At 50.0% G+C, this 18,151-nt stretch overlaps 1 protein-coding gene across 1 annotated transcript in view; it reads left to right on the forward strand.

Moving 5' to 3' along the window:
• The window catches only part of HCN4 (hyperpolarization activated cyclic nucleotide gated potassium channel 4), a 78,034-nt gene extending 63,521 nt beyond the window's left edge, over nt 1-14,513 (forward strand). The window contains exons 5-8 of the mRNA XM_056865925.1: nt 3,117-3,263; nt 4,695-4,935; nt 7,001-7,165; nt 12,949-14,513. Of these exons, the coding sequence (XP_056721903.1) occupies nt 3,117-3,263; nt 4,695-4,935; nt 7,001-7,165; nt 12,949-14,513 (2,118 nt within the window). The remainder of the gene's footprint in view (nt 1-3,116; nt 3,264-4,694; nt 4,936-7,000; nt 7,166-12,948) is intronic.
• The last annotated feature ends 3,638 nt before the right edge of the window (nt 14,514-18,151 follow it).

The raw sequence follows: 18,151 nt of genomic DNA on the forward strand, positions 1-18,151 counted from the left end.
AAATTCCACCACCCCCACTTGCCTGCTCCTTCGTTTGCATAGCTATTGGCAATAGTCATTTGCATAGCTAAGCCAAGGCTAGGATTCTGCATACTTCCTTCAGTGGATGTTTAGATGTGGGGGCGGAGCAAATACAAAAGGTCCTGTTAAAGGGCCTCTTAAGAAATGCGAAGCAGGTATCCGCCGGCTTTCAGTGACTTCTGGAATGAAGCTGCCTTATACTGAATCAGACCCTCGGTCCATCAAAGTCAGTACTGTCTACTCAGACTGGCAATGTCTGTCCAAGGGCTCAGGCAGAGGTCTTTCACATCACCTACTCGCCTAGTTCCTTTAACTGGAGATGCCGGGGATTGAACCTGGGACCTTCTGCATGCCAAGCAGATGCTCTACCACTGAGCCACATCCCCTCCCCTAGATGAGCCAATGGATGTAAGGCAGCTTCAAGAATCCTGAATCTGCGCCCTTTCCATCCCATGTCTTCCTGTTTGGAGTGTGCCTTCCTAACAGCTGTATGCCTAGTGCCTGATCTTCCTTCCCGTTGCCTCTTTAAATAATTTTTATTGCCTCAGGCGCTTGATAGATTGTCGTGGCCCCCCTTCGGTGTGGCAGACCAAGGAATTCTCGGTTTGGTTTGCTTCCCCCTGTCCTTTCCACCTTGGTTTATAAGTTTTAATTCCGTGCTGGAAAGAAAATGTGCACGTCTGTAAGGCGGCTAATAAATACACAAAATAAATTCTCCATCTGGCTGGCCGCTGTGGGAAAAAGGATGCCGGGCTACGTGGATCTTTGGCCTGATCCAGTGGGAATGGTCTTATGTAACCCAGTCACCCCCCCCCCCACGCGCACTCACACACTTGGACGCTGTCAGAGTAAGAAAGACCTAGGGATGCATAGCAAGTGGAGAGAAACACCTGGGGAGCGAAGAGTCCTCCGTTCTGGCACTGTGAATCACTGTGTGCAGACAGCGCCGTGTCCTTCCCTCCAGGTTGCCGAGAGGCACTCCGCTCCGTCTCCCCCTCCCTGCAGAAGGCCAGCCTGCGCAGAGAGAAGCAGGGTTTGCTTAGCGCCGAGAGGCGCTCCTGGCATCCGAGCGATTCACTAATAGCCGCGTAATCCCCGTCCCCACCGGACCCCACCAGGAAGGCACCCAACTATTTGCCATTCAGTCCTCATCGGCAGCGGTGGCGAATCTTTGTAACCCTCTCGGCTGCTGCTGGCATTTAGAGACCCAAAGGCCTTGAAATGCCAGGACCGGCTACCCCCTCCCCTCCCCGGCATCTGCTGGGCTACCTTGCATGCATTAAGTCGTTCTTCCCAACCTCTGCCCCCCTGGAGCGGTTTAGCATGCGAGGCGCATAGCCTGATGTGGTTTGTGTTCACCGAGAAAGGTGTGTCATGAGGAAGAGATTTTAAACGAGGCAGGTGTGTGCCAGAAGGACGAGCGTGTGCAGACCTGCCCATAGATAGGCAGTGTGGTGCGGTGGTTAGAGTGCCAGCCTAGGGTTTGGGACCTCGGGCCAGTCACTCCACTGAAATGAATAAAACCTTAACGATACTGAAGTCACCTGAGGATCTCCCTCCTTGGAGTCTTTCTGGAGCAAACTCTGGCCATTTTTGCATGGTGATTCCAGGCTGAATTGCCTTGCATATTTTTTTGAATTTTGCACACAGAACTGTCATTCCAGAAGTGAATGCAAAGCCGGCACATACCTGCTTCGCATTACAAAAGAGCCCATTTAACCTGCCTGAGCGTGTCTGTTTATGGGACGCTAGGGATAGACACCTGAGCTGACCTTTGGTGTTTGCCTCAAAGAATCCCTCTCAAGGAACAATGCAAAACAACAGAGGCGCGTTAGCTATGCATATGCTAAGGCTATGCAAACAGGAACCAAGGAGAAGGCGAGTGGGGGGGGGAATGGAACTTCTCCTTTTGTGTCGGGACCGTGAAAATGCATTTTTAAAGTTGCGTTTTTAAAAAGAGCTTTGAGCATCAAAATTGACCATGCAAAAATGGCCTCTGATTCTGGCTCTGCGCTTGCCCCCTGCATGGGACCTGATCCCTGGCAATTGACAACTCCACATAAGGTGTAGAGCCCATAACTGCTTATGGGAGGGTTGCCTTAAAGCGACAGATGGATCTCAAGATGCTCAGAGCGGTTACACTGAAAATATCCGTGGCTTCATTTGAGCTCATGTCTCAGACCTCATTTCCCAAGCTACAGTTCAATCCTAGGACACAGGAGTTTGTAATAAGCTGCACATAGTCTAATGATGAGTTTGTCGGGGGACGTGTTCCCAATCAGCCATGCAGAGATCTGTTCTGCATTTGTGCCTCTGGGCGTGTGCAAAGCGCCTCTCCCGCACCGCTGCGTAATTGTAACCAGCCCTCGTGCATTGGCGAGGGGTGATCTGAGGTCAGGACTTGCTCGCTGCTTCAGCAGCGGGTGCCTCGCTCTTTAGGAATTCAGTACCGCACAGCTCTAGAACGGGGTGGTGGGAGGCGGAAATGATGCTGGGGGAAGCAGAACCATAAAAATGCACGCCTTCCTTTGAGTAGATGCAAAGGTTACCTTTTAAAACACACAATTGTTCCACAAATTGAAATGGCATTAATAAAAACATCGGCCAGGGGAGCCAAAACTATAATATATAATGTGACCTGGCTGTGTCTGGTTGACAGATCCAGGAAACCGTTTTCAGAAAATGGCTGGGCTCTGATCTAGAGAACCGGGTTTGATTCCCCACTTCTCCACATGAGCAGCGGAGGCTAACCTGGTGAACTGAATTTGTTTCCCCACTCCTACACACGAAACCAGCTGGGTAACCTTGGGCAAGTCACTCTCTCTCAGCCCCACCTACCTCGCAGGGTGTCTGCCGTGGGGAAGGGAAGGTGATTGAAAGCCGGTTTGAGTTTCCCTTAAGTGGTAGATAAAGTCAGCATATAAAAACCAGCTCTTCTTCTGCTTCTTCCTTGCTCCAAGGCTGTGCTCAGCCTCAGGCTCCCAGGAGAGTGTATGTGTGTGTCGGGGGGGGGGGGGTCCAGTCCTACCACGACTTTGGGGAGGAGAACCTTTCAACCTCACTCTGTCTTTCTCTGTTGCTTTCGTCCTCTACAGTACAAGCAAGTGGAGCAGTACATGTCCTTCCACAAGCTCCCGGCAGACATGCGCCAGCGGATCCACGACTACTACGAACACCGGTATCAGGGCAAGATGTTTGACGAGGAGAGCATCCTGGGGGAGCTGAGCGAGCCCCTGAGGGAGGTGAGTGCTCGCAGGAAGGGCTGAGCAGAATCATGGGAAGGAACCAGGGTGAGGGGCTGTGGCTCGGTGGAAGACTCTCCGCTTTGCATGCCAAGGGCCCCACGTTCAGTCTCCGGCATCTCCAGCTAAAAGGGCCAGGCAACAGGTGGTGGGGATAGGGTTGCCCGGTCCCTCTTAGCCATCGGCGGGAGGTTTGGGGGGGCGGAGCCTGAGCAGGTGGGGTTTGGGGAGGGGCTTCAACACCATAGAGTCCAATTGACCTATGTCCAAAAGACCTCTCTGCCTGAGACCCTGGAGAGCAGCTGCCAGTCTGAGTAGAGAATATTGACCTCGATGGTCTGATTCAGTATAGGGCAGCTTCATAGGTTTGTGTAACCAACCAGCAGTAAGGTTCTCAGTGCCAATTTAGAGCATCTTAACCCAGTTATTGTTGGCCTGCAATAGAGGGCATGGATGCATTCAGTCTAGAAGAATCTAACCCCCGCTGCATCTATTTAGCCGGGGTATTTTTATACTAGCTTCCTTCCAAGGAGTTAAGAGAGGCATACATGATTCTGCTTTCCCAATTTCATCCTCTTAACTCGTGGAACTCATGGTCACAGGATGTAACAAGGGACTATGACTCATTGCACGGTTGCACTTAAGGAACGTCGCCTCAGGGTATTCCCCCTAATTTGGGGGGGGGGAATGTAATTCGGGAAATGTATAACCCGGTATTTTATATTGAGATTAGTCCTGGTTTGTAAATTCACTCTGCAAGGTCTGTCTTGGTTTTATCTGGCAAATAGCCATAAATAAATAAATTGGGAGCCAGCGTGGCATAGTGGTTAAGAGTGGTGGTTTGGAGCGGTGGACTCTGATCTGGAGAACCGGGTTCGATTCCCCACTCCTCCACATGTGCGGCGGAGGCTAATCTGGTGAACTGGATCTGTTTCCCCGCTCCTACACATGAAGCCAGCTGGGTGACCTTGGGCGAGTCACAGCTCTCAGCCCCACCCGCCTCACAGGGTGTCTGTTGTGGGGAGGGGAAGGGAAGGTGACTGTAAGCCGGTTTGATAATTCCTTAAGTGGTAGAGAAAGTCTGCATATAAAAACCAACTCCTCCTCTCCTCCTCCTCCTCCTCCTCCTCTTCCACCGTAGCTGGCTTTTAAAAGGAATTAGACAATTTCATGGAGGATAAGGCCATCAGTGGAGTATAGCTCTGACAGCTCAATAGAACTTCTGTGTTCAGAGGCAGTATACCTCAGAATACCAGTTGCTGCAGAGGGCAGTAACAGGCAGAGGCTTTGGCCACCATGGGTCTTCTTGGGTCCCCTGGGTGGCCACCGTGCGAATTAGGGTGGTGAGTACTAGGCTTTCCACAAGCTCTCAGCTAACAGATCTTACGTCCAGCACTATCGCGCTGAACGCTCTGTTTTCGTCATGCCCAGGAGATCATAAACTTCAACTGCCGGAAGCTGGTGGCCTCCATGCCGCTGTTTGCCAACGCGGATCCCAATTTCGTCACGTCCATGCTAACCAAGCTGCGTTTCGAGGTTTTCCAGCCTGCGGACTACATCATCCGGGAAGGCACCATCGGGAAGAAGATGTATTTTATCCAGCACGGGGTGGTCAGCGTGCTCACCAAGGGCAACAAGGAGACGAAGCTGGCTGATGGGTCCTACTTTGGAGGTGAGCCCGCCACGGCAAGCCTCGGGTTCTCCCTATTGAACGGGGGTGGCCGGATAACGCTGTGGCTGCCTCTCGTGCAAGAAGCCTTACCCCCTCCAAGGAAAACGGGAACTCCCTCCCCTGCTCTCCTAGTTACAGTATGTGCAAATTGTCCTGGTACAGATGCCCGGCACACAGGTGCCCTCTTCAGAGGCCTGGAGAGCAAGCCCTACGAGGAATGGCTGAGGGAGTTGGGAATGTTCAGTCTAGAGAAGAGGAGGTTGAAGGGCGACATGATTGCCCTCTTTAAGTATTTGAAGGGCTGTCACTTACTGTACAGGATGGCAAGGAGCTTTTCCTTTTTGGCAGCAGAGGATGGGACTCACAATTATGGGTTTAAATTGCAGGTGGAAAGGTACCGGCTGGATATTAGGAAAACATTTTTTTACAGTAAGAGTGGTTTGACAGTGGAATCAGCTACCTGGGGAGGTGGTGAGCTCTCCCTCACTGGCAGTCTTTAAGCAGAGGCTGGGCAAGCACTTGTCAGGGATACTCCAGGCTGATCCTGCATTTATCAGGGGGTTGGACTAGATGGCCCCTTCCAACTCTATGATTCTATGAAGCATATGAGTCTGATTCATATGCAGTGGGAAGAAAGGGGGTAGGGATTAAGATTCAGGCACCTGTGGGGCAAACAGCAGTTCCGTGGGGTTGTTCAGGGTTGAGAAAACAGGGCAGGTGGTGAGCCCACAAGACCAGGCTGGGAAATGGAAGATCTGCGCTCATCGCAGCTGCAGATTTTCTTCAGATGGGAGAGAAGGGGGTGGCGGTCACAAATGAGATATAATATGTTGGCGCAGGTGACCCACAAGTGACCTTCCCTCCAGCGTTACCACTGTGGAGCGGTCGCATCCCTCCCCAGTCAACGGGTCATAAGTCAGATCAAACTGGAATCTGGGGAGACTTGCCTACCGCAAGGTACGTTGTCGTCTTCAGCTGCCACCAGCTTGGCGGAGCTCATTAGCATGCGTGGGAAGCTTTGGCGAAGCCTTAATAACAGAACCCCCCCAGTGGCTAATTAGATGAGCAAATGACTGACGGGAGAAAGGTGAACTCAGTGCAGAAATTGCCAGGTAGAGGGTTTACCCTGTAAACGCACAAAGAACCAGAGTGGTTGTATAGTTGTGTTGCAGTAAATAATAATATGCCACAGTTATGTAGCATTCAAAGGGATAGCAATTCGACCTCCAATGGACAGTTTTGTCCTGCTGCCATTTTGCATGGGACAGGATACTTAATTTTTGAGCGGCGCTGCATATTTGGGGAGTGTTTAATCCGGTATGTTAATTGCAGTTTCATGCATTAATGTACATTAATTGCTCCCTCCCACTGAGCGGGGTTTGCGCCTGTGTTGATATTTTAACTGTTTTGTTGGGACTGTTAACGTTGGCCTATAATTAGTGTTGTCGGGGCAGCCTCGACTGTGTTTTTCAATGCATATCATCACTATAATTTTGGGGGCCAATATAAGCAATTGCATAATCATGTTTCTTTGTTCTGATTCTTGCTTTGCGGCAGCACCCTTCCCCAGCACATTTGATAAACCGACTCCCCCCACCCCCAAGATTTCACATAGTAGTTGCAAAAAACAGAGTTTGTTTCTTTTCTTATATTTAAAAAGTTATTTCTGCTCATCATTATTTCGGAGAGGAAACATGACATGATCCAGTGACCCCCCCCTTTTTTGATATGCAAGAATGGGAACATACAGCTGTTTGGGTGTCCCTATGGATGCCCAAAGGAAGTCCAAGGTTGTTATATGCAGAGGCAGACAAACGGCAAACTACCTCTCAGCATCTTTTGCCTTGAAAACCCTTCGGGGTCACCATAAGTCAGCTGTGATTTGAGGACATTTTTCTCCATCACCACCACAGATGACCCACAGGAAGTAGGGGGCAAGGGAAAGCTCAATGGGGGGGGTGTCGCTTCAGGGAGGATGCAAATCCTGCTACAGATACAAAGGGAAGTGGTTAAGCAGAGTCCCTGCTGCCACAAAGCGTTCATGCTTCTTCCTCCTTTATCCTAGAAATTTGTCTGTTGACCCGCGGCCGGCGTACGGCCAGCGTGAGAGCTGACACCTACTGCCGCCTCTACTCCCTCTCGGTGGACAACTTCAACGAGGTGCTGGAGGAGTACCCCATGATGAGGAGGGCTTTTGAAACAGTGGCCCTGGATAGGCTCGACAGAATCGGTAAGTGGCGACGAAGGGGGCTGTTTGTTGGGATGGCGTGTCGTCTGCAATCCCATGCAGATGCCAGAAAAGGGGTTGAATTGAGCGCTGGATGCAGCATCCTGAGAATATCAAGATTAAAAAAAAACCAGGTTTTTAGTTCTTAGGCAGCACAGGGACACGACCAAGCTGAGTGGAGAAAAATTCAAAAAAGATGTGGACATAATCGAGCGGGTGTAGAGGAGAGCGACGAGGATGATCAGGGGCCCGGAGACCAAGTCCTGGGAGGAAAGGCTGAGGGAGTTGGGAATGTTCAGTCTGGAGAAGAGGAGGTTGAGGGGGGGACACGATTACTCTCTTTAAGTATTTGAAGGGCTGTCACTTTGAGGAAGGCAGGGAGCCGTTCCTGTTGGCAGCAGAGGATAGAATTTGCAATAATGGGTTTAAATTTCAGGCGGAAAGGTACCGGGCTGGATATTAGGATTTTTATTTTTTTTACAGTAAGAGTTGTTCGACAGTGGAAATGACTACCTGGGGAGGTGATGATCTCCCCCCTCACTGGCAGCCTTGAAGCAGAGGCTGGACAAGCACTTGTCAGGGATGCTTCAGGCTCATCCTGCATTGAACAGGGGGTTGGACTAGGTGGCCTCTATGGCCCCTTCCAACTCTAGGATTCTATGAGCAACCTTGGAAGTGAGCAGAAGGCTTGGGTGGCGCAGCTGTTTGTGTCGGTCAGCAGGAAGCCTTCCAGGTCTTTGATGAGAACATCTGGAGCTGTGCCTTATGTTGAGCCAGGCTGCTGTTCCACTGGCAGAGCCTCTCCAGGACCTCAGGTGGAAAAGGCCCTTTCCCAACATCTGTTACCAGAAGGCCTTTGACTGGAGATGCCAGGAACGGAATCTGGGACCTGCTGCATGCCGAGTGCCCAGGCTGGAGGCCGCCCCCGACACTGATTTATGATTCTTTCTCTGCATATCGGCTCCTGTTAGTCATAGGGCAGCACTAGAAGCGATGTCAAGTATGCCATGCATATAATGAATTTGCTCAGTACAAAGGCAGAAGTGCGTTTTTCTTATCGGGACAAAGAATGTGCAGCCCCAGCTCTCAATCTGGCAGGGGCGAGCTCCTTAAATCCCAAGCTTGTCTGTTCCCTTTCACCCATTTCACCTTGTAGGCGAACACGCGTAACAGCTCAAGCCTGCTGTTTTTGAAACCCTTTTTGAAAAAATGTGTCGAGTGACAAGCCACCGCAAAGTAAAATTGGCCCAGATTTATGTATTTTTGGTTAGTCTGTTTGATAAACCACCTTTCAGCTAAGAAGTTCCCAAAGCAGTTTACAACTTGGAAGGCTTTAAGAGGGAACATGTTCATGGAGGAGAGGGGTATTCATGGCTATTAGTAAAAATGGATACTAGTCATGATGCATACCTATTCTCTCCAGGATCAGAGGAGCAGGCCTATTATATGAGGTGCTGTGGAACACAGGCAGGATGGTGCTGCTGCAGCCGTCTTGTTTGTGGGCTTCCTAGAGGCACCTGGTTGGGCCGCTGTGTGGACAGACTGCTGGACTTGATGGGCCTTGGTCTGATCGAGCTGGGCTTTTCTCATGTTCATATGTTCTTACAACACAGCCAACAGGATACAAAACAAACCTTTCAAAAGTCAAATTTCTACAGCCAATTAAAATCCCATCAAAACATTCATTTCTAGCAGCTTAAGAGTTGGCTACAGTAAAAATTCAGGGGGAAGTATTCTGTATCCTCTGCCCCAACCAAAACAAAAAAACATGTGATGGTGAAAGGATTTAAATGGGTCGAGCGCACCCCTGCTTTGGGGGAAATAACAGGCAGGTGCCTGCAGTGTTAAGTGAGTGGACAGTGCCCTCCAGAGGCTGAATCCCTTCTGAAACGTTTTCATTTCACGAGAAGCAGCTAAGCCTCAGCCCGTCGCAGCCGAAGCATGCGCAAATGCAGCCAAAGGCAGGGAGAGCCATGGATACCGGCCACGGTCTAGTGGAAGTCAGGCCATCTGGGGGGGGGGGGAACCCACCCTTTCCCCCTTTCTTTTACATAAAAGGGGGGGTGCACTTCATTAGTCCCCTTGCTTACGGTGGCACTCGGGAGGCGAACGTGTAGCAGCTCGGGCCCGCCATGCGTGCGCTCATTTGGCACAAGGGGAGACAGCGGGCAGAGTCCTGTTGCTTTTGCACAGGAAATGAAAACGAGTTTAGAAACACACAATGGGAGCCGTGGAGGGAAATGATATCGCTGCCCGTGGTGCGTCCCAAGGGGTTTCTGTTATTATTATTTTTGCATTCTGTTCCCACAATGCTCTCGTCCCTTTCTGCCACCTGAGAACCGCAAAGCTGCTGCTGTTTCAAGGCTGGAGCGCCCGGAACAATGCGAGGATACAAAAGGTCTCTGAGAAGGGGAGGACTGTGGCAGTCTGAATGCTTAAAGCATAGGGCCAAGACAGATCGGAGGGAGCCGACCGGAGCCGGCGAGCACAATGGCTCAGTTAAGCGCAGCCGGATTCTGTGCAGAAAGCTAGCGACTGAAAGCAAAAAATTGATTATTTGATACAATTGTTATGGAATTCTTCTTCTTATTATTTTTAATGAAATCGCATTGCTTTGTGTGTTATCTCCAGGATGCTTTGAGCCGACTTTTGCCATTTTTTAAAAAGGTGTCCTGCACATTATTTTTCTTTTTCAATATACCAGAATTCTGTGCATAATCCAGAACTGCCTTTTAAAGGCAGCATGTCCTATGCAGCTCAGAGTAGCCCTGTTAAACCATACAGTTCATCATCTTTTGCTCCAGTGATGTCCCCAGAAGGCCTACAAGCACAGCACAGACTGCAGAGCCTGTTGTTGCCTCCTGCAATTGCTGTTGAGAGATATACTGTCTTTGAACATGGAGGCTCCATTTGGCCATCATGGCTAGTAGCCAGTCATAGAATCATAGAGTTGGAAGGGACCACCAGTCATCCAGTCCAACTCCCTGCACAATACAGGAAACTCACAACTACCTCCCCCCACACACCCCCAGTGACCCCTACTCCATATCTAGAAGATGGCCAAGGTGCCCTCCCTCTCATGATCTGCCTAAGGTCATAGGATCAGCATTGCTGACAGATGGCCATCTAGCCTCTGCTTCAAAACCTCCAGGGAAGGAGAGCTCACCACCTCCCGAGGAAGCCGGTTCCCCACTGAGGAACCGCTCCAACTGTTAGAAAATTCTTCCTAATGTCTAGACAGAAACTCTTCTGATTTAATTTCAACCCGTTGGTTCTGGTCCGACCTTCTTGGGCAACAGAAAACAACTCGTCACCCTCCTCCATATGACAGCCCTTCAAGTACTTGAAGATGGTTATATTATATCCCGTGATGGACTCCACCACGAATTTTGCTATTCCCTCCCTTTTAAAGCCACACAACAACTCTAGTTCGTTGCGGTGAATACCATAAAGTAATTTTGCCTTGCAAAAAGAAATGCTTTCTTCTGCCTGTCCCGAATCTACTGCCTGCTCTCTCAGTCCTAAACGCACATATTTCATTCCCAATGTCCGTTGCTGTATTTTCCCGTGCAGCTGGTGGCTAGGAAGAGGCCCACTGCCCTTCCAAAGCTTGCGGCCAATGCAGTGGAAGGGCGAGGACCTCGTGACCTGGGAGTCAAGCCACCCTTGTAGCCGGATCGTCACCCTGGGGCCATAGTCAGTGCCCTCAGCCGATCTCTAAGATGGATTTCGGTGACAGGAAAGCACAAGGTAGCAGCTAAGAATGCTGTGGGTTTTGTGTTCGGCGCTTACAATCCGACCGTGAGCTGAACACAGATTAGTTGAGCCTCCAGCCAAACAATGAAATCCCAAACAGTACTGTTCAGAAGCTGACTCAGCTGATCCTGGGGATTAGCTGGGAGTCGACTTCTGACCTCCCTCCTGGGAAATTTGGCTCCCTGTCAGCCTTGCGGGAACACAAGAGCCTTTCCTTTTCTTTCAGGCTCATCTGACCAAAGGTCTTGAGCACAACGTGCGTAGGATAAAATAATGTTAACATTACAGATTATTAAAATGTACAACAGCGGTAACTTTAAATTCTTAAACTACTTGAAACGCTTTACAATTAAAATCACAATAACCAAGAATTGAGTTACTTGACAAGCTTAGCAGTAACTGCAATAATAATATCACTATTTAACAATAGTTTTTTTTCCAATTTAATTTTTTATTATTTTCATAGAAGATGGATTACACTGATTCAGTGTTACAACAAAAAAGAAAAATAGTAATGCTCATTTACCCATTACCTCCATTTCATAATCCTCCATCCCCCATCACCCCCCTTTACCTTGAGCGACTCCCGTTGATTAATCTTAGATTTATACTTTAACTTATCTTACCCTATACTTGTTTTACTTATAGCCCCTTCATCAGCTGGTTAACAGTAGTTTATCCTTGTCGTGCATTTAAGGAAACTGTCATTACCAGATACTTTGCGACACATTTGGTTGTTTCTGGGTCAGCATCACCCAAGAGAAATGGGACCCCCCCCTGCAAGAGTCAACAGGAAGATGATATCTTGATAAAATGGGCGCAATCCAGGTGGCCCTGGGTGTAGCCCATAGATCACAAACTAACAGAAGGTGATCTATTGTCTCAGTTGCTCCTGATGCGCAGACACATAGCCTATCTGAAAATGGGGTTTTATCAAACCGACCGCTCAGTTCGGTGGTCGGAAGGGGGGGACACAAAAGCAAAGATGTGCCCAGCGAGGCTAAAAGTCAGCAAAGGCTTGCCAGGAAAACCAGACGACGACTCTCGGGTGATCCTTGCGATCATCTGGGAGCCGACTTCTTGCTCCCCTCCCCACTTCCCTGGGGGGCAGCAACATTGGAACGGAGTGGAGTTTCCCCCCGCAGGAGTTTGGAAGCTGACTCCCAGCCGATGGGGGATCGTTGTTACTTACTTACTTCAAGGTTATTTGAAACTTCTTCATGTGTCAAGCTCCAGGTAGCTCATTTATCCTAAGTAGAATAAAAAAATAGAAAACAGTGCAAAAAACAGTGGGAGGGAGGGGCTGTGGCTCAGTGGTAGTGCCTCTGCTAGGCATGCAGAAGGTCCCAGGTTCAGTCCCCGGCATCTCCCGTCAAAAAGACCAGGTGGTAGGTGATGTGAAAGGCCTCTATCAGAGATCTTGGGAGAGCCGTTGCCAGACAGAGTGGATTGTACTGACCTTGATGGACCAAAGGTCTGATTCCATATAAGGCAGATTCATGTGTGTGCTCAGGGTAAAAAAATAGCCAGAACAGTGGATAAAAATGCAGCATTAAAAAAATTAATAAACCAGTCAAAAAGGTATAAAATTCAAAATAACTGAAAAAGTGGTGGATAGATTCAGCACTAAAATAATCTTAACAAGACCCTTAAAAAGTCCTCTGTGCAAGCACCAGGTCATTCCTGACCCATGGGGTGACATCACATCCCGACGTTTACTAGGCAGACTATGTTTACGGGGTGGTTTGCCATTGCCTTCCCCAGTCATCTTCCCTTTACCCCCAGCAAGCTGGGTGCTCATTTTACCTACCTCGGAAAGATGGAAGGCTGAGTCAACCTTGAGCCGGCTACCTGAAACCAACTTCCGTCGGGATCGAACTCAGGTCGTGAGCAGAGCTTTTGACTGCAGCACTGCAGCTTACCGCTCTGCGCCACGGGGCTCCTTGGAATATCAGTACAGGATATTCCCAACTTCCCTTTCCTTGTAGGCAGCTTCTGATTGATAACGCCTCTCGTCTGTTCCTCCTCAGGTAAGAAGAACTCCATCCTGCTCCACAAAGTCCAGCACGACCTCAACTCCGGCGTCTTCAACTACCAGGAGAACGAGATCATCCAGCAAATTGTGCAGCACGACCGAGAGATGGCCCACTGCGCACACAACATCCAAGCGGCAGCCGCGGCGGCCGCCGGTTCATCACCCACACCCGTCATCTGGACACCCCTCATCCAGGCTCCACTGCAAGCGGCTGCCGCCACCACCTCTGTCGCAATTGCCCTCACTCACCACCCTCGCCTCCCAACCACCATCTTCCGCCCCCCGGTGTCCGTCTTGGGTTCCTTGGGGCAGCAGTCGAACCAGACGCCCCGGCAGCTGAGAAGGCTCCATTCCTTGGTGTCGTCGGCAGGACCTTCCGCCGTGGGCTCTCCTTCCAGCACGCCGTCCCAGCTGCACACGCCGGGAGCGGAAACCCTCTCGTCGTCCTCCTTCCAGATCCAGCAGCTGGCGGGGTTCACTGCCGCAGCTGGTTTGGGCCAGTTCCACCGGGCCTCTGCTGGCTCTCCTTCTGCCAGCTCGAGCCACCAAGCCTTGGGCAGCCCCTCGTCCGCAGGGCTGAATCCGCAAGAGCAGGCGGGGCCTTCCAACACCCCGGAAGGGGCTGCTCGGCTGCAGGCTTCTGATTCCGACAGCAACCTGCTGAGTGGCTTTGGCCCCTTCCAGAAGGCCCCCGAGAGCTCTCCGTCCAACTCCTTCATCCAGCCGTCCTCAAATTCGCCCGGCAGCCCCCTCGGCCACTTGCAGGCCGCTTGCAGGCCTCCCCAGGTGGGGCAGCCGCAGCAGCTCTCAGGAACTGGAGCGCTGGGCGGGACGAACCCCTTCCCGCTGCCTCCCTCGTCCAGTTCTCCGTCCTCTAGCTTAAGCCAGCTGGCACAGGCAGCTGGAGGCTCCCCTTCGGGCTTGTGCCAAACCCCGCCAAGTGCATTAGGACCTTGCGCAGCTCAGATGCACCATGAAAGGTCCCCCTTTGCCTCTTTGTCTCCGTTGAAACAGCCTGGCGCCGCCCCTTGTTTTTACCCGCCTTCAGGCCTTAGCCCCCCTAGTCAAAGCCCCCCAGCCAGGACTTTCCAGTGTGGCCCTTCTGGGTCATTGGGCTCTCATGGATCTCTGCTGCTGCCTCAAACCTCTAGCCCGCCTCCGCCGGTCCTTCTGCCCAGGAGTATGCCACCGCTTCTGCCCGGACGATTGACCCAGGACCTCAAGTTGATCTCTGCTTCCCAGCCATCTTTGCCCCAAGAAGCGGCTCAGACTTCAAGCCAAGGCTCTCCTCATTCCTCCAGAGAGTCTGTTTCTAGCTTCTCATCCTTCTCTGGCAGCGGCGGAGGAGGGACGAGACCTCTAGGGAAGCCATATAGCTTTGTGCCAGGGAGGGTGACTTTACCGCGCCACATGTCCTCAGGTTCTCTGCCTCAGCCACCCGCGTTGGAGGCCGGTCCCAACATTTCCCCATCTCTGAGTGCTGCTGAAGGGAGGAAAGGATCTATAGGGCTCACTGGGGATCGAGAACCCATCCGATCTAAACTGCCCTCCAACTTGTGAGACGCTCCCCCCACACACACACCCCAATCCCCACTGCCCTGAGGAGCTGTTTTATTTCATTTGTGCTTTTCAGGTCCCCTCGCTAGACATTTACACACGAGTCATTTCCCTTCCTTTCTTTTCCTTGAGTTCTAACTATAGACACAGAAAAAAAGACACAGAAAACAAAAGAGAGAGAAGACAACCAGGTATTCGTAGAGATATAGATTTTCAGTCACTTTCTTTTACAGAATATTGTACTACATAGAGCAAATGATTGAAGGGGAAAATAGGTGGCCAGGCAGAAGCAAGGTGTACACCCAATGACCAGCTAAGGAAGTACCAAAATTGGTTTGCTGTGGATGCCCAAGTTTATATGGCCAGTTGCAGGGTCCCTGGGTTAAGTCAGTGAGGGAGGGGGGGAAAGAGGGGAAAGTTTCCCGGTTTGATGCTCACACCTGCCATTTGCAATTAGACCTGAAGAAGCCAGAAGTGGGATCTTGGAAGATGCTGGAAGAAAGGTATTCTTTCCATCAAAAGGAGGGAAATTAATGTAGTCAATATCTAACTGCTGCAATGTGTTAAAATGTGGGCCTAACGCTTCCATCTCCCATGGGAATCATGGGCCATACTAAGGCACAGAGTTTAAATCATCAAAACAACCTCCTGTAAAACTCCTAATTTGGAAAATCAGCCATTTGGGAAACAGAAGACATTTGGAATTCAGAGATCTGCAAAAGTTATGTAACGATTTTGTTTTGGGGGTAATGTACATTAGAAAAGAGGGCAACGTTACTCATGCATTTGTTGATTTCACAAGCCCCGGGTTCTAGGCTCCTTCGGGACAAAAGAAAATGTGTTCTGTGCAATCCGATGCACGTTTGCTCAGAAGTAAGCCTTACTGTAATGGGGCTTACTCCCAGGTAAAGGCGCACAGGATTGTAACCGTGTTATTCCCCAGATAGCGTACTGTTGGCCCTGGGCTCCTTTTTCGACTACCGATTTCTGGGCGGTGAAGGAGGAACCCTTGGCAAACTGCGGCAAAATGGTGAAACAGCTTACCTGTCCGTCGAACGCAGGCAGTAAAACTGTACAAGGGCTCCCGTTTCATTCTCCGTTCATGATGTGATGTACCGCATTACTAGACAGGCGCATGACTGTGGAATTCTCGGCTTGTCAGCGTGGGCTTTGACGCTCTGCTCTGTCTGTACTTATGTCTCAGTTGGGGTGAAGAAAAGAAGGGCGGCCGCACAAAGGCGAGGAGACAATTGGCACAGAGGGAAACGGATTCTTTAATAAAGTTTACAACCCCTACATGTTTAGTGGACAGCTTTGTCAGGGGGGGAATCTTTCAGATTAATGGGGACGTTACCAAAAAGAATCTGAAAGATTCCCCCTGACGAAGGTGCACGTGAAACGCGTAGGGGTTTTAAAACGTTATTAGAAGAGAAAGAGTTGGTTTTTATATGCCGACTTTCTCTACCACTTAAGGCAGAACCAAACCGGCTTGCAGTCACCTTCCCTTCCCCACAACAGACACCCTGTGAGATAGGTGGGGCTGAGAGAGCTGTGACTAGCCCACGGTCACCCAGCTGGCTTTGCGTGTAGGAGTGGGGAAACTAACCCAGTTCACCAGATTGGCCTCCGCCGCACATGTGGAGGAGTGGGGAATCAAACCCAGTTCTCCAGATTAGAGTCCACTGCTCCAAACAACCGCTCTTAACCACTACACCACACTGGCTCTTAGAGAATTTCAGAGAATCCATTTCCCTCTGCCCCAATTGTTTCCTCGCCTTCAGTTGCGATGAGCCATCTGCCGAGGAGAGCTGGGGAAACGGTCCGGTAAAAAAAGGGGATTTGGCCCTGCTTTTTTTCATTGTAGTGTTCAAGAAACTCCTTCTGCTGCATGGTGAAAAGGGAGGGACCGTCCCCCCTCCCAAAGATTTGTGAGCCTCTTCTCACCATTTAAATATATCTATATATATCCTTAGCAGTTGCACCAGCCCTGCCATACGTGCATTTCTGCCCTGTTTTGTAAGGGTCAGAGAAATCGGACTTTACTGTATATGATTGTATGAGCAATAAACTCCTGAAGTTCCACAGCCGCTGAGCAAAGCTGGAAAGGTCCTAGACATTCCTGTCGCTAGATTTGTCGCTTCTCTCATCGGCAAAAGTCAGGGCGACCCAGAGACATTTCTTGGTGGATTCCAACCAGCCAGGTGGGTACAACGTACACTGCAAGCTCTTAGCTTGCACCCATCCACGTCTGTTTCTCCTTCCTCCCAAGATACGTCTCTTTGTCACACGGTTAAAAATGCAAAACACCACAAGAACGCCTCCGCCTTGAGGATTTTGTACCACCCTCTCGCACCTGTTATTCCACGGTTTGCAAGGGTTTTTTTTTTGTGGGGGGGTTGCTTTTCCACTGGTCAAGGGAAGAAGGGCAAACTCCCTTATGGTGGAGCCAGATCCCATAGGAATGACAGACCCTTCCCACTCCTTTGGGCTTTCCCACACTACCGGCAACAGCTCAATTTTATACCAAACTCTGACGCGTGCCTGCTCTCTCCAAACGTTGCCCCCAAGAACAGCCAGCGACCCCCTGCTCCAAGCGCTTGTGCTGGTTTTGGAACTGAGGTATATTCACGCTTTGGTCTTCCTTAAAGGTTCAAGGGTACTCTGGGGAAAATAAATCTTTTTCTACTAAAATAATAGTACTACAGCTATATAGATGTGTGTGTACAGATGTGTGTATTCTTCTAACATACACAGATCCATATACACACAACATGCACATACACACATATATATGTATATCAATATATTCTAGTTTTAAGGTATACGCCTTCCTGCAGGGGTCACAAGCAGTGAATATTAGCAATGCCCAAGCCCAGTGGAAACCAACCAAACAAGCCAGTCACAAGTAATTTATGGTTGCTTTCCATGGCCCGCAGTCATCACTAAATTCAGAGGGTTACAGAAGTAGATCTGTCCACCTTGTTTTCGTAAATGTGTAGAGGACTGTTGCGCCCCCATCTCAAAGTCTAGAGGACCACAGAAAACAATCAGCAAAGGAGGAAAAGAAAGACCCAGTCTTCAAGATCATAAAAGAATTCTTAAGAATCCCGCCCCGGCCCATGATCAGATGGCAAATAGAACCAAGCAGACCTCTTGAAAGGTTCTGGCGAGTCCTTGGTTATAAATGCTTTTGGAAGCAAACGCAGGTTCAAACACATCAGCAGCGCCTCTCCCTCTCCTTCCTCATGTCCCTTTCCTTTCATTCGGCCAGAACCAGAGTAACAGTTGCCCATTGCGCTTGGCTTCTTTGATACGGCTGTACTGGGGGACGGGAACGGTCTGAATTTTGCTCCAACGCATATTGAGAATCACTGACCAAAGGCCCCAGTAAAGTTCTGGGGTTTCTTTCTTTCTTTCATCGTGGGGGTGGGAGCGATAAAAGAGTTTGCAATATTAAAATATATATATATAATAAAACAAAATCTTAGTAAATGTGCCATCCTCTGTTTTTCTGCATCTGCTTTAACGGCCGTTGTTCTCTGAAGAGGTGAGCTGTGGCTCCCAAAAGCTCCTAGCCCGCCAGGAATTTTGTTAGTCTTCAAGGTGCTGCTGGTCTCTTGCTCTTTTCTACGGCCATTGAT

This window comes from Euleptes europaea, chromosome 20 (assembly GCF_029931775.1).
Source record: "Euleptes europaea isolate rEulEur1 chromosome 20, rEulEur1.hap1, whole genome shotgun sequence".
NCBI classification, from domain to species: Eukaryota; Metazoa; Chordata; class Lepidosauria; order Squamata; family Sphaerodactylidae; genus Euleptes; species Euleptes europaea.